Source organism: Mycena indigotica, assembly GCF_014461135.1.
Source record: "Mycena indigotica strain 171206Taipei chromosome Unknown Mind.scaff0012, whole genome shotgun sequence".
Classification (NCBI taxonomy): Eukaryota; Fungi; Basidiomycota; class Agaricomycetes; order Agaricales; family Mycenaceae; genus Mycena; species Mycena indigotica.
Genome location: NW_023503011.1, coordinates 1,126,592 through 1,141,188, shown reverse-complemented (window position 1 = coordinate 1,141,188; position 14,597 = coordinate 1,126,592). Strand labels below are relative to the sequence as shown.

General features: G+C 50.1%; 1 protein-coding gene across 1 annotated transcript; it reads right to left on the bottom strand.

The window, feature by feature from the left end:
• Positions 1-331: 331 nt before the first annotated feature.
• On the bottom strand, positions 332-2,623 carry MIND_01233200 (MFS general substrate transporter; the record flags this gene model as incomplete). The annotated part of the gene is made up of 16 exons (XM_037368830.1): positions 332-441; positions 500-647; positions 701-754; positions 800-927; positions 977-1,051; positions 1,102-1,267; positions 1,312-1,383; positions 1,439-1,523; positions 1,577-1,603; positions 1,658-1,929; positions 1,984-2,053; positions 2,102-2,152; positions 2,197-2,222; positions 2,273-2,290; positions 2,337-2,367; positions 2,412-2,623. The coding sequence occupies 16 exons, from the start codon at positions 2,621-2,623 to the stop codon at positions 332-334; spliced, it is 1,545 nt and encodes a 514-aa protein (XP_037214798.1).
• Between the last annotated feature and the right edge of the window lie 11,974 nt (positions 2,624-14,597).

Genomic DNA, 14,597 nt, shown 5'->3' with positions numbered 1-14,597 from the left:
TGTAATTGTGCAACAGACTGAGGCGGTATTCATACTGGGCAATCGGGCAACGGCGGGCCCATGAGGGCAAGAGGCAACTGCAGACACTGTGACATCAGCGCGTGATTGCCGGATTGCCAAGGCTACTTGCTCGTTCTATCCTTTCCGTGGTGACTCTGGACCAAGATTTAAACTAAAGTTCTGCAGATCCGGGACGAAGCGCACTACGTAGTTTGCGGTTCCACTTGTCGGAGGCAATGTACGAAAACCCGGAGAATCAGCCTAGTTTATTCCGTTCACTGTTCCGCTGCCAAGATGGAAATCGAAGCCACGGCTAAACGGCTTCGCCATCTCATTCCAAGACTCGTTCTTCCACCGTGCCCTTCTCCGCCTCCCGTATGCGTCGCTCCTTCTGTAGCCGTTCTCGCCGCACGAGGAATATGATCAGGCATACCCAGCACACTGATAATAAGAATGAGAGCAATTACACCCACAAGCGAACCTGAGAAAATGCACTGACATGAAAGAGAGTGCATGCCAATCGCCCAATGATATCCCCGCAGCGCTCTCGGAAAGTCCACCGTCTTCCAGATGAAGTTCGGTGCGATGGCAGCCACGACATACGCGAGGTCGTTTCCCAGCGCAACCGCAATCGCGCGCAATTCGTTCTACAAGTCCGTCACTGGCAGATCTGCGGAATGCAGAGACACCAGCAGCTTACGTCTTCTCCGCAGATTTCACTGACCCAGTTCAGGCTGAGGGCCCCCGCGCCACTCTATACTGTGTTACTATGGAACAACTGTGTAGAAGGAACACACACCCCCAACATGATAAGCCAGAAATAGGCAAAATGACCGTTGATATTTGTGTAGAGCGGCATTTTGAGCCAGACGATGTCCATGATGAGGCCGTAGACGCCTCCGAATAGGACAAACGGCCACCGCGCACCTGTGCCATTAGTTTTGGCTCGACCACCGTGAACAGATCGACTAAGCACCTTTGAGAGGCCCATCACTCAGCCATGCAAAGACGAGCGCCGTCACGACGAAGACCGCTGTCGTCGGTAGGGGGTCTAGTAAATGCCAATAAAACGGCGGGAAGACGGCATAGAGAAGCTTTTACACAGCTGAATCTGCTCCACCGTCCAATGCCGCCCCGGAACTGGATATGGCTTGATGTTGAAGCTCTTCATCCAATACTGCAGCGGCGACTGTGCGCCGGCGTTATACCCAATCGTAAACAGCATGGGGAGGATGTAAATCTTCCATCCCGTAAAGATGCGGCGAAACTGCATGCGTGAATATGGAGGGTAATTCGAAAAGTGTGACACACCTTTGCCCGGGTCCAGGGCGCGCGTTCCGTACGGCCGATTGCTCGCATGCGGGCTCGCGCAAGCTCCACCTCCTGGAAGATGAATAAGATATGATGAGAGAACAACCAAGTACATAGTTTGACGCACCCGGTCGTCCAATAGTAACGATGGCTTCGAAGACCAAGGCAAATTGGGCAGGAATACATATCCAAACAACGCGATCGGCAGCGTTCTGTCACCTTTGAGCGGAACACGAAAGGCAAGGCGACCAGGGAGTGGACACACACGATCGCGTCAATTATCATCAGCCATCTACGCCGCTTCTAGTCAATTTCATGCATGTCAAGATATAAATTGAAAGCGCACCTCCAACCAGCCAATCCATGCACCCCATTCAAGTTCTTATACGCCGCTGTCTGCAAAAACCCAGAAAACATCCCGCCCAAAGAGCCCGACGCCCAGAAAAGTGTTGTCCGCTTCCCGAGCTCGCGCGGAGTGTACCATGAGGCGAGGATGTAGTGCATTCCAGGGTAGAAGCCTGACTCAAAGAGGCCCACCAGGAAACGCAATGCATACAAAGACTTCACGGACTTGACCGAGTAAGTCGCGAGCGTCATCACTCCCCAAAGTAGCTCCAGCTGGTATTAGTGAGGATGGACCGAAGGAAGAGGGTGAATAAAACGACAACGCACGGTGGGAATGACGTATTGTGGCGGGACACGAGTGAGGAGGATGTTGGTCGGGACTTGCCCGATGACATATCTGCATATAGAGTGAGTCTATGGATAAAATCACATATAGAATATGGACCCCGCTGTCCAGAACGAGGTTGCGTGGACCAGTTCATTCCCGTACATGTTTCTGAAGATACCTCAGAGAAGCACAGGATACGTCTAACAACTCACAGGTCTTCCTTCATTCCGGCAAAGAACTGGGACGGATCATAATGAAGTGTGGCGCGGAAGTAAACAGGACACTCACAGCGCTCTGGATGTTGGTCTGCATTGAAGTTTAAGCGGGACGACCCTGACACCCGAAAGCTTACCTGGTCGAGATTCTTAACGGAAGTAACCCAGCTACACAGGTCAGTTGTCTTGCACAAGAGGATAACGTAACACACACCGAGGCAAATATCAGCAAGGACGTGTCGACCTTGAACAGCAGGCGCCGCTCCTGCGGACCCAGGTCCGCCGTGTCCCACAGGTACCCCAGCCATGACTGCTTCTGCGTCCCTTGGTCCTGAATCGCCCGCAATGGTTCTGACGCTAGTGAGAGGTCGCTATCCTCCTTGAACGTCGACGAGGTCTCCGGATCCTGGTGCGGCGGAGGCATTGCGGAGTGAAAGGAAGGCTGGAGAGGCATCAAGCTTCAAGAGGCTTAAGTACTGAGGGGAAATGATACGGCCGTCTTGGAAGCACTCGGGAATGCCGTACCTCTAAAACATCTTCTTCAAGTTAATTTCGCCACCCTGGCCCGGAGGACCCTTCTGCTAGTCCAAAGGTGGCGCGAGCACTGGCAGATAAGGTGTTACGCAATCCGCGCCATTCTGTGCGGATAAGACAATGAATGAGTGGGCATGGTCAGACGAGACGATGACTTACCGCGGGAGACATTCCAGGGAAGACAGAGATAGAGGATGGTGCGAGGCTGTCTGAGGATGACGACGGATGGCGGGAGGTTGAATTCAATGAGAGTTGATTCCCGTCGGCGTGTCACAACATGACATGAGTTAACTAAGAAGCATAAGCCGTGCGCGCAAGTGAATTCCTGGGGAAGCAATGCAAAAGCAATGTGGAAGAGAAAATTTGGCCACGTCAGCATCATCACATCAAATGGTCACAACCGGCGATCGACCGGAAATTTTCCTGATTGCCGAACCATGCTTACTCCCGATTCTCATGTAGGCGCAGGCCCGGGGCAAGCACAGCGAAACTCCGGCCTGGCGTTCTTCACGCAGAGGTGTAGGCAAAAGGTCCTCTGACATCCGAAAAGCCACGGACGTCGGCCGATCTGTTCCCACGTCGAACCCACAGCGCGCCGCACGTGCCTAGAATTCCTTTTGCTTCTAACCACCATGTTAGGCACAGAGGACGACTCCGTCGATGGCCCTACCGCATACGAGATGCTCTTCGCAAAACCAACGCGCAACCGAAAAATCCGATGTTCCGCGCAAGGCAGTCCAACAGCGATACGAGCTTGACGTGCTCTCTTCCACACACTACCACGAGTTTGTCGCCACACACCCACCAGGAACTCCCCCACCGATGATGCTCGGTACCCCGCTGCGCAGTCTGCACCCCGAGGACTGGAACACCTACTTCGAGTGGGTTTACGAGGAAAAGTACGGGCCCACTGGCGACTCCGCAGCTTATCGTGCTAAAGCATTGCGTATGCTCGAGCTGGGGTACCAGGGAAACAAGCCATTGTGCGACCGCGACTGGCACGCGTCCTGCACGAAGCTGTCGCTCTTCCAGCTGGGGATGGCTGAGCGTGTGCGGGAAATGCTCAACGCCGGCGCATTTGTGCGTCATTGGGAGGCATTGGGCCGAGAGGAAAAGAGGAAACTGGCTCTGGCCGGTCTTTTGCGGGGCGCGGATGTGGCAACGGAGCAAGGCCGGTTTGATTGTCCCGAGATGTCGCTACTGGGGCTCATCGGCGAGCGGGCTGGGGAAAAGGACTTGATTGCTCTGGTGAGTAGAAGCTTGCACGCGGCGGTGATAAAATCTCACTGGCTCGCAGTATAAGGACATAGCGACGCATGACGAAGATACAGCAGGCGGGCCAGTTCATTTCTTCCGCGACGCAAAATTCGAGGCAGAGATGACCGCATCTATGGGGCCGGAAGGGTACTGGCAATATGCATACGGCCAGGTCCGCATTATGAACCGTCTTCTGTTCATCTCCGCCACCCTGAACGCCATACTCGACATTTATGTGAGTATATCGTTCTTCTCCCAATGCCTATTTCGGTCTTACAATCAAATAGGAGGGGATACCCCCAGATCCGCGCTGGACGAAGGACATCCCCCGCGTGTGGCAAGGCTGCTTCTCCTGCGGGCTCAAAACCGACAGCATGATGCGCTGTACCGGATGCATTTACGCTCTCTACTGCTCGCCGTGCGTTCCTATCTTGCTCAAGGCCCTCCTGATCTTCCTCAGTCGTTGCCAAAAGCAACACTGGAAAGAACACAAGCCGTACTGCAACCTCCTCAAAGGCAAATTCGTCCGTCCGATTGAAGGTCGCGATTTTGCCTTGGCAGGCGGTCCGCTTCCCATGGAAGACACGCCGTCTGAAACCAGTGTGCCGTTCGCGGAGGCGCTCAAGGTTGAGCGTGAGATGCTCCAGTGGCACTGAGGCGTCATGGTTCCCTTTTGAATTCCTGTTTTTGCCGTTGTTGTTGTTGACTGAGCTCCAGAAGTTGTATCAAGCATGTAAACTGTACATGAATCCAAGTATCTTGACAATTCCGTGTTGTCGCAGGGGATGGTAACGGCAAGTCGACATCAGAAGGGGATGACTGATTGTCTTGATTGTCTACGATTGATCCCACTCCGTTACCGTCACATCATCTCCTTCTTTTTCTCAAACAGCCATGCCGCTGCTCGACCTCCCTCCAGAGCTCCAGACGGCGATCGTGCGCTCTGTAGGCGATGATTCCGCGCTGGCGACCCTCTCACTCACGTGCTCCGTGCTCCGCTTCGAGTGCCAGCAAGTCCTTTTCCATGCCGTTCGGCTCTACAGCGGCGCGGCGCCTGTGACTGATTATGACGATGGCCTGAAGCAGTCACCCTTCGACCGCTTCCCGGTGTCCCCACATATCGCCCAGCATGTGCGACATCTCACCATCCGCCTCCCCGCTTGGCACACCGACGAAAGTGCAATCACGGCCGTCCTCCTCGCCGTTACGCCATACGTTCTCAGGCTGCGAATCTTCGCATCGTCCCGTCGGTGGTCGGGCTACTCGGAGCCACTCAAGACAGCGATTTTGGTGGCGATGGGAGCCAAACATCTGCAAACCTTGAGCATCGTTGATCTACGCGGTTTGCCCCTCGCTGGCGTTGGGGCGGCGATGGCTCGGGTGCATCGACTGACTCTGTGGAATTGCCGAATAAGCTCTGGCAGCCATAACCTCGAAAACCTCCCGGCATCTCCGATTCGCCAGATGCTCCTTCACGATGCGTTCTCGCCGAGTGCCGACTTGCTCGTTAGCCGTGGCATGCCGTCCCTGCGTCGTCTGACGGAACTGCATTATAATGCTTGGGCTAATCAACACCCGCTCGACCTACGGACAAACATCTTCTTCACTTCTATAGCTGCAGTGCTGGAAGACCTTAGGTTTGACGCTCATGGTATGTCATGAGCTTGCTTAAATTGTTCTCACTGGGCTGATCCCCACCAGAGCTTTTGACGCCTCTCCTCCTCCCGCCGCTCCCGCGCCTGCGTACCTTCCGGCTGAGCATTCGCATGCACTGGCCACCCGCGCTCCCTGTCACCTTCCCGCGCACCCTCCGCGCCTTGCCGCCTGTACCCACGACAATTGTGTGCCAAGCCGGCTCAGAACCCCGCACCCCGCGCTCAACGCTCCCTATCCCCCATTCGGCGCCGGGCGGGCCGCTGCACTTTGTGTTCGAGTCTTACCGCGCTCAGGCTGATACTGACGCAGCTCGCCTCAGTATTTTCTCGGACGCCCTGCGTAAGATGCTGCCGTTTTGCGAGCTGACGTTCGGCCAGGTCCCTTACGAGTATTCCCGCGACCTTCCCAGATAATATATGACTGCAATTCACACTTCTGATCTTCGGGACCATACATCATTCAGGTCCGCACTTGTGTCCACGCGTCAGTCAATTGTCATACCATCAATTTATTTCGAAGTCTGTGTCCAGGTGTCCAGGGGTAATTCATGTCTACCAGATCAATCCTTGCGACAGAGTGCATGGGCTGGCGGTATAACAGTAACGGCGCTGCCATGTCCCATTTCTCATGATCATGCATCTCCCATCTTGGCTGCTTCTATTCGCATTTCTGCCAGTCCTTTTCACTGGTATTCTTGCTCGGCCCTCAGGCAAAAAATACCAGTCATTCAAGCATCATGACCTTGGCCAAACAAAAAAGGGACACTCCTCACTTGCTGTGTCACATCTGGGATCCAACAGAACACACATAAACCTCCAAGCCCTTGATTCATTCCATCTTTATACATCCGATCAACTCCCCACCTCTCCAGCACCTTCTGCTGCCTGTGCTGCTGCGCTGACTGCATCGATTGCTTGTGACCCCTCTGTCCAATATATAGTCTATCAGGACATGGTCTCTCTCAGCACAGTTTGTACAACTGAATGCCAAATGGCACTGCAGTCCTATCATGACTCTGTTGCAAGTGCTTGTACAGGATTTGTATTTCCTGGCCCTAATGGATCCACACATATTGGTGAGTACATTATCGGTGTCTATATACATGTGATTACTTATCATTTTTAGCAACATTGGCTATTGATCTTATCTTAGGGCCTTATAAGACCCAATGTCTTGTTGATGAGTAATTATATTCCAGGCACCACAGTTATTTATAGTGCTCATTGTATAATCAGCACAATTTCAACTGCATGCCCAGATTTCCTGCCTAATGTTCAACTCCCACTATTTCCAGGGGATGAATGCAACTACTGCATTCTTCAAACATTGCATACAACACTGTCTGATCCTCTCACATATTCAGCTGATCTTTATGATTTGCTCCAAAGTTATCTCAGTGACTGCAGCTCGTATGTCCTGTTCATTTATTTGGGTCCTTATTTGAACTAAATCTTGTTTAGTGACTACTCCCAATACAATGTTGCTCAAAGCACAAATCTTCCTACTTATATTCAGGGCAGCTCCTCTTTTCCTGGACCAGTAGAATCTGACCCACCCTGCCTCCCACCCAATATTAACATTCCTATCACTGAACGAGTATCTTGTCTGCAGATCTCGTTTGACTATTCTCTCAGCACCCTTGAGGTCTATGCCTTGAACCACTGCTTTGAGGCTGAAGGCTGGCCTCCAAGGGTCCCAGTAACCATTTGTGCTCCTCCACCATGTGCAACATATTTTATGTTGGGTGATCAGAGCTGTGCAGATGTTGTCCAGGATATCAACGACAATGTGCTTGGCCCTGGGGAGCTTCCAATCACCATTGCCCACCTTGTCAGATGGAATCCCACTCTAGAACCAATATGTAACCTTGGGGCCAGTCGGGGTAGTGCATCAGAGGCATATATGCAAATTTGTCGAGGGTATGAGGGTTTTTATTCTTGGTCTTGTTTTACTGAATTATAAATATAGCCCACCAGGAGGGTTTCCTAGCCTCAGCAATGATGGTGGTCAAGCTGTGCCAACCCAATCAATACCAACAGCCACAGTGTTTGTCTTTACAATTTGGCAAGCCTTTTGATTAAGAGCTCTTCTTTTTAGTGCACCACCTGCTCCTACTTCTGATGGTGCTTCAGCTGCTTGTAGTATGTGGCACATATTCCAAACTGGGGATATTTGTCCCAGAATGCTCATGAGCAGTACTTTATTTTACTATTCTTTATCTCCACTAACAAGATTGAAGATGGCATTACATTGTCTGATTTCCAAACAATTAATCCACAAGTGAATGAAGATTGTAGTAATCTGGTGCCAGGGTAGGTTACCATTGATCCCCTGTCTTAAAACGATCTTACTGACCCTAACTAGACATGCATATTGTGGTATATGTCTATGCTAGAGGTCAAACTAGTCTGATCAAACTTTAGTACTGCCACTTATAGCTCCAGACAAAATCCCAATTCCCCTCTTCACTAGCCCAAATGGTATTGTCACTGGGGGCACAATAAGAATGACACCAATCTCCACACTTGCTATTCCTACAACAACAGCTGTTGGGAGTCGTTAGGGAGAAAGTGAGAAGATTGGAATTTATAACATGATGGCTATGTAGATATAAGTCACTAGACAGGGCTGGGGCTACGCCCCAGCTTTGAATGTTAGTTGAATAAAGTGAATTTTTGAATTAAAGAAATAATCTCAAATCAGTAAATTTTATATACTTATTTGTTGATTTGTGGGCAAATTGAGGGTAATTAGTACATATCAGGTGTTATCATGTCAAATAACCCTAGATATAATGTTTTTAGGTACTGGGTGCAACATATCATGTACAGCTTTGTATCCCAATTAGGATTGGTCACATTTTACAGCTTTTGTTACCAATTTGGGACCTTAACAGCAGTGGTCCCAAAAATGGAAATGTGGAGCAAATGAATTGCTAATGCCAGTGCCAAACATGTGCATACATTCACACGACATCTGCTTAATATAAGAGTAATATTAGGCATAGTTACCTGCTGACATATATATATATATATATATTGGTATCAATGTCACACACACTTTAGGTATGCCAAATTTGATCAAAAGCCTGCAGTATGTTTCTATAATCTATAACAAAACCAGATAACAAAACCAGATAATGCAACAACCAAACACTTGTTAGGAGAACCTCCCTTTTGGCCCCTCAGAGACAACTCTGATTCTGGTCTGATATGGCAGACTCTGCTTCGTCCAGGACTACCGGCCCTCAATGCAATGACTGTCAAAAACTGGTATCCCCTTCACTGATCAATGACCTCATCAACTGGCTCAAAGGCGCTCGTTACTTCACCAAACTCAACATTTGTTGGGGCTTCAAGTTTCAACACCGTCCAGATTAAAGAAGGTGATGAGTGGAAAGCGGCTTTCTGGACTAACCGAGACCTGTTCGAGCCCTTGGTGAGGTATTTCGGCCTGACAAACTCCTGTACGATGTTCCAAACAATGATGAAAGATATTTTCGAGGACCACATCATTTCCGGAGATGTCATGATCTACCTCGATGACATCTTGATCACTCATTCCGACCTTCAGAAACACCAGCAGATGATTCAGGAGGTCTTAGACCGACTCCGAGAGCACAAGTCGTACCTTCAAGCGGAGAAGTGCGACTTTGAAAAATCGTCAATCGAGTACCTTGGAGTCATCATCTGCCACGTCCACGTCAAAATGGACCCTGTCAAGGTTACAGGCGTTTCGGCTTAGCCAACTCCGGAAAACAAGAAGGATGTTCAGCAGTTCCTTCACTAGCGCCAGAGCGGACGGGCCGGGTCTTATCCGTGACAGTGGCGACACCACGGGATTCCAGAGAAGTACATCTCCGACCATGGCTCACATTCCATAGCAGACTTCACCCAAGAACTCTGGCGTCTGATTGGCATCAAGCCTGCCACGTCCACTACGTATCACCCACAGACAGATGGCGAGACAACCATGTTCACTCCTCCATGCAACAAGTCCTGTTCATGACAGACTTAAGCCGACTCGCCTCAAACCCAGAGTCTGCTCCGCTATGGAGTCAGTGAACAAGTTCTGCGACCGTATTACCACTGGTGTCGCCGAAGCAAAGGCCACACTCAATAAGGCCAAGGAGGAGTAAAACTGCTACTCTATGACCAGAGACGCACTCTGTCTCTGGAGTTTAAGGATGGCAACCGTGTTTGGCTGGATGGCTCTGATATCAGGACAACTTGCCCCTCCGAAAAGTTCTCCCCCCACTGTCTGGAACCGTTCAAGGTACTCATGGAGATCAGCAAGGGTGCCTACAAGCTGGACCTCCCCCCCCACTACTCAAAGCTCCACCTGGTCTTCCTGTTGTCAAGCTTGAGCTTGCCCAAGACAACCCCTTCGACAGACACCCCGGCTACGACCAGCTGGATGCAAGGGTGAGATATAAATGACCGAATTACTTTGTCAAATAGAAAGGCTACAATACATTGCATGACCAGTGGCTCCGCTTCAACCTCATCTTGGCTCCAGAGAAAATTGCGGAGTTCTATTGTAAGTACCCTGGCAAACCACGGCATATCGCCTCCCCGACCTTTGACACAATACCTTTCCGATCTACAATACTATACCAATTTATTCAATTTGGCGACCCCAAATCAGTGTGACATCAGTGCCCAAATTGATTTTTTTTGGTGCTGCCAGGTGATTTGTACTGCTGAAAAAGTTTTGTATATTTAGTAGCTGGGCCACCAGAAGAAAATTTGATGGTTTGATGGCTCTTTGACATTCAGCATTTAGGCTGTGAGCCTGTAATACACCAAGATTTTTTTTAGTATCAGACGGTTAGTGTGACATATGACTGCCCAGTTGAATGAATTACTATAGTAGCCTGTATTTTATCTGCCTAACATGTGTCAGGGGAACCTTACTTTTGGTCCCTCAGAGACGATTGCGATTCCGGTCTGAACCCCCACTCAAGCCTGCGCCATCACAGATCCATCAATGCCCTGCCAACAGTCGCCCTGGGACCTGGCTTGCGATACGGCCCAAGCCTTCTGTGCCCGACAGCAGCAGCTACGGACAAGCAATCTCTTTGGATCCTTTCCTGCTAGGACCTTGATCTCAGGCCTCCCAGATTGCCCTTACAACATGGAAGTAGAAGATGTGGCACAATAATTTAGACATAAGATCTGTTTTGCTATATGATTTTAGGTCAGGTATAGTATATGCAACCTATTTATTTCGAGCCTCTGGATTACGGTCTGCTGATATGTCCCATGTTACATAAGTGACTTGACCTTTTTTATATCTTAAAAACTCACAAAACTCACATTCAGATTGTGAACTGTGCACTCATAACTGCTGATGGGTCCCTCTAGGTTGATCTTGAACAGGTCCATGTTTGGAAGTTGGTGTACCCTGACCCTGACCTGTGCTCTGCCCCGGTATATCTGCTTGTGCTACAAGATTCTTGTAACAATAAATAATCCATAGATAAAGGAATATGCAAGTGTTTGAAGTTATTACATAAGGTAATTTCGACCAAGTTTAATACATTTGAGCACTTACCTGCTTGTCCCACAAATGGCTGTCACTCACAGTGTTGACAAGGTAATACTGTGTAGCAAAAGAAAAAGATTTTCATAGAAAATGAATAATCCATAGATAAAGGAATGAATGATTGCAAGTGTTTGAACATTTTAGCACTGGTAGCCATTATTGACAGCAGCATATGTTTGTGATTTACTCATACTGGATAGTAATGGAAAAATTGAGTTTGGCTTAGTTCTTGGCCTCAGTCTTACTAGTAATGGTAAGGTTGATCATTCAGTTTGACCTTTCTGGACATGGTTTTACATGCCTATTTCTTTGGACACACACCTCAATGGTGTATCGGTAATTGATGATAAGAAACGGATTCCCCAAACTAAGTTGATAACTGATAAATGGATTCCTGGTTTTCTCCCTACATTGAGCACTCAGCCCTTTCTACAACCCTCAAAGGTGTACCTGTAATTTATTAGATTCCTCAATTTTTCGACTTTTGTTCCTGTTCCTGTTCCTCGGACACCTACTAGCATGACCAACCCTTTCCGGCCTGGTTTTGTTATGTCTCTGCAGGATCCCAATCCAAGTTCTGTTCTTTTGCCAACGACTCCGCATTCAAACACGGGTCGTTTCTCTAGCGTCAGTTCCCCTCCCGTCTCTCCTTCTTTTCGTTACTGACCCCTCACACCCACACACCTTCACGACATCTAAGAAGAAAGCGAACCCGTTCCTATGTATTGGCACGCTGTCAGCAGGCCTATGAGCCCTGTTCAAGGTCGCTCCGGAAATGGAAACAATTCCGGTCAAGGTCAACAAAACCGCAACCCCACTCCGACTCTTAGTATGTGATCACCAGCCTGATTCTGCCCACTTGTTTACAACTGACTTGCCTAGGTTGAGAGTAGCTTAGAGAACAAATGAAGGTTGGATAGAGTATAGTATATTGATCTACATAGCTTAGAGACAAGGCTACAGATACAATATACTTAAAATATTAGAAAATCCTCCAGAACACCCAAGACATCCCATGTCACCGGGTCTCCCCCAGAGCTCCCTGGCTCACCCAGCAAATATTTGCTTGTGCCACAAGATTCTTATAAAACAATAAATACTCCATAAATAAAGGAATATGCAAGTGTTTAAAGTTATTACATAAAGCAATTTCGACCCAGTTCAATATATTCTAGCACTGGTAGCCATGATTGACAGCATCATATGTTTGTGATTTACCTATAGTCATGGCAAAATTGAGTTTGGCTTAGTTCTTGGCCTCAGTCTCGTTTGAACTTTCTAGACTTGGTGTTTGTTTTTTTACATTCGAACGCACACCTGAATGGTGTATCCGTAATTTATGATAAAGACAGATTCCTTAATTTGTCGACGTTTTTCGGACTTAGTTTTTTTTCGGGAGTTGATCTAGGTGCTACTATTGGGCCTTCTCTCACTCCTCGATGGTGTATCGGTAACATATGAGCTTCTCATGAAAACTAAAAAAAAAAACGCTCGAGCGCGGGGTTCGATTCCCCGTCGGGGAAATCCTTTTTGCGAACCTTCCGGACGTTATCAACCGTGCAATCCTGTTTAATTGAATTTTTCTCTAAATAATCCTTCTACAAACCCCCTTTTTGCACTGCCTTTTCCCTGCTCGCAATCAGGCAACTATTGCCTTCTTATGCGTTGTAGTTTTGCGACAGTCTGTGCAGTTTTCAATCATCAAAAGTGATAATTGGTGTCACATCTTGTCACGCTCGTATCGCTTGCACGACCGCTTCTTACGTCGCACCTCCTCCCGGCGCTCCTTTGACAATGCCTTCCGCAACAACAGTAAGTGTGCGGCGACAAGAAAGAAAGTCACTGGCAGCATACCCGCTGGCCCGGAGCCATCCGTCGATCGTGCCTAATAGCGCCGTGCCTGGTCGTGGATCGGAAAAGGAAACCGGAGGCGTGTGGTCGGGAGTCCCATCACATTTGCCTGACATGCGGCGCATCAAACAAATCGACAGCAAGAACAATAAATTGAAACCAAAACTTGCATGGACTCTGGACAGAAGTCTACTAGTCGGAGCACATCATGATAAACGCGACGAATACCTGAATATCGAAGGAGCACATTCACCAAAATTCTGCCCACATTGCCTTGCCCGTCCGCTTCAAATCGACAAACCCATCACGCACACGCACATCCATCTCATCGCTGCTAATGCCCCGCCTTTGGCGCTCAAGACGGAGCGACGCAAACGCACGGAGCAAGCGACCGCGACGGACCGTCATGACGCCCTCGACGATCCATGCCGCTGTAGTTCTTGATGCTGCAAGAGGCAGCGCAGGCAGGTGCGCGTTAACAATAATCTCGCATGGTTGGTTCCCAAGTTTCGTGGTCCACTGTCGTCGGGCGATGACCAGCTCGCACATCGCTGCGGGATCAAAGCCAAGGGCTGTCTCGAGCGTCAAGCGGCGGAGTCGCGGGAGCAGGGTGTTCGACGGCGAGGCGGAGACAATGTGTATGTGGGGAATGAGGCGCTTGAGGACGACAGTGGTGATGACCGGGCAGTCAGGCACGTCGCTCAGCGTCAGCTCTTCCAGCCCTGACATGACAGCCAAGCAAGCCGGCAAGGCCCGTGGGTCGATAGCGACGTTGAGGAGGGACAGATTCCTGAGGGAGTCGCTGAGACCAGATCGCGTGATAAATTCGCGGAACGTCATCGGTGCAAGTAGTACGGCGGGCGTTTCGGGGGTCGAGTCACGCGCCAGAGTCGGCACGGCGATGGAGAGCGCCTCAAGCTCTGGGAGGTGCATCTGGGCGATCAGCCGGTCGAGCACATCCTTCGTGTGGCCGTCCTCACGGGTGTTCCAGTCCCAAAGCGTCAGATGGAGTTCTTTGAGCGGCGCATGGATGGCCGAGATGCGGTGGGTTTCGTTGTGGTGCAGTTCGAGTGCGAGGTGAAGGCTGCCTTCGTAGGTGCAAAGCGGGCGGACAGAGCGCAGGAGTGAGTGGAGGCGGCCAGATAGGCGTAGATAGGCCGTGTCAAGCTGCGACCACGGGAGCTCGGCGAGTGGCAAGCCAGCCATAACTCTGGTCAGCCGCGGTGCGTTGCGGAGTGGCACGAGCTGGTATGGCGCCAGTGAAAGAGTTTCGAGAAGCGGAACTTTTCCGTCAATTGAGGACAGCCATTGGACATTCGGCTTGAGGCCGCTCATGACGATGTTCGCGACGCGCCAGCGGGCCGAGGCCGCCGTTAGCAGTCCCAGTGCGCTTGCGTACGGCACCGGGTCGCCCACATTAAGGTGGAGTTCCAGCGGCTCGTCAGCACTGCGCAACAGGCACAGCTCGACGAGCTTAGTCAGCGTCCGGCGGCGCGGAAGACTGAACGGTGAGGCCAAGTCGACCTCGATGACACGCCAGAGGGCAGGGGTGT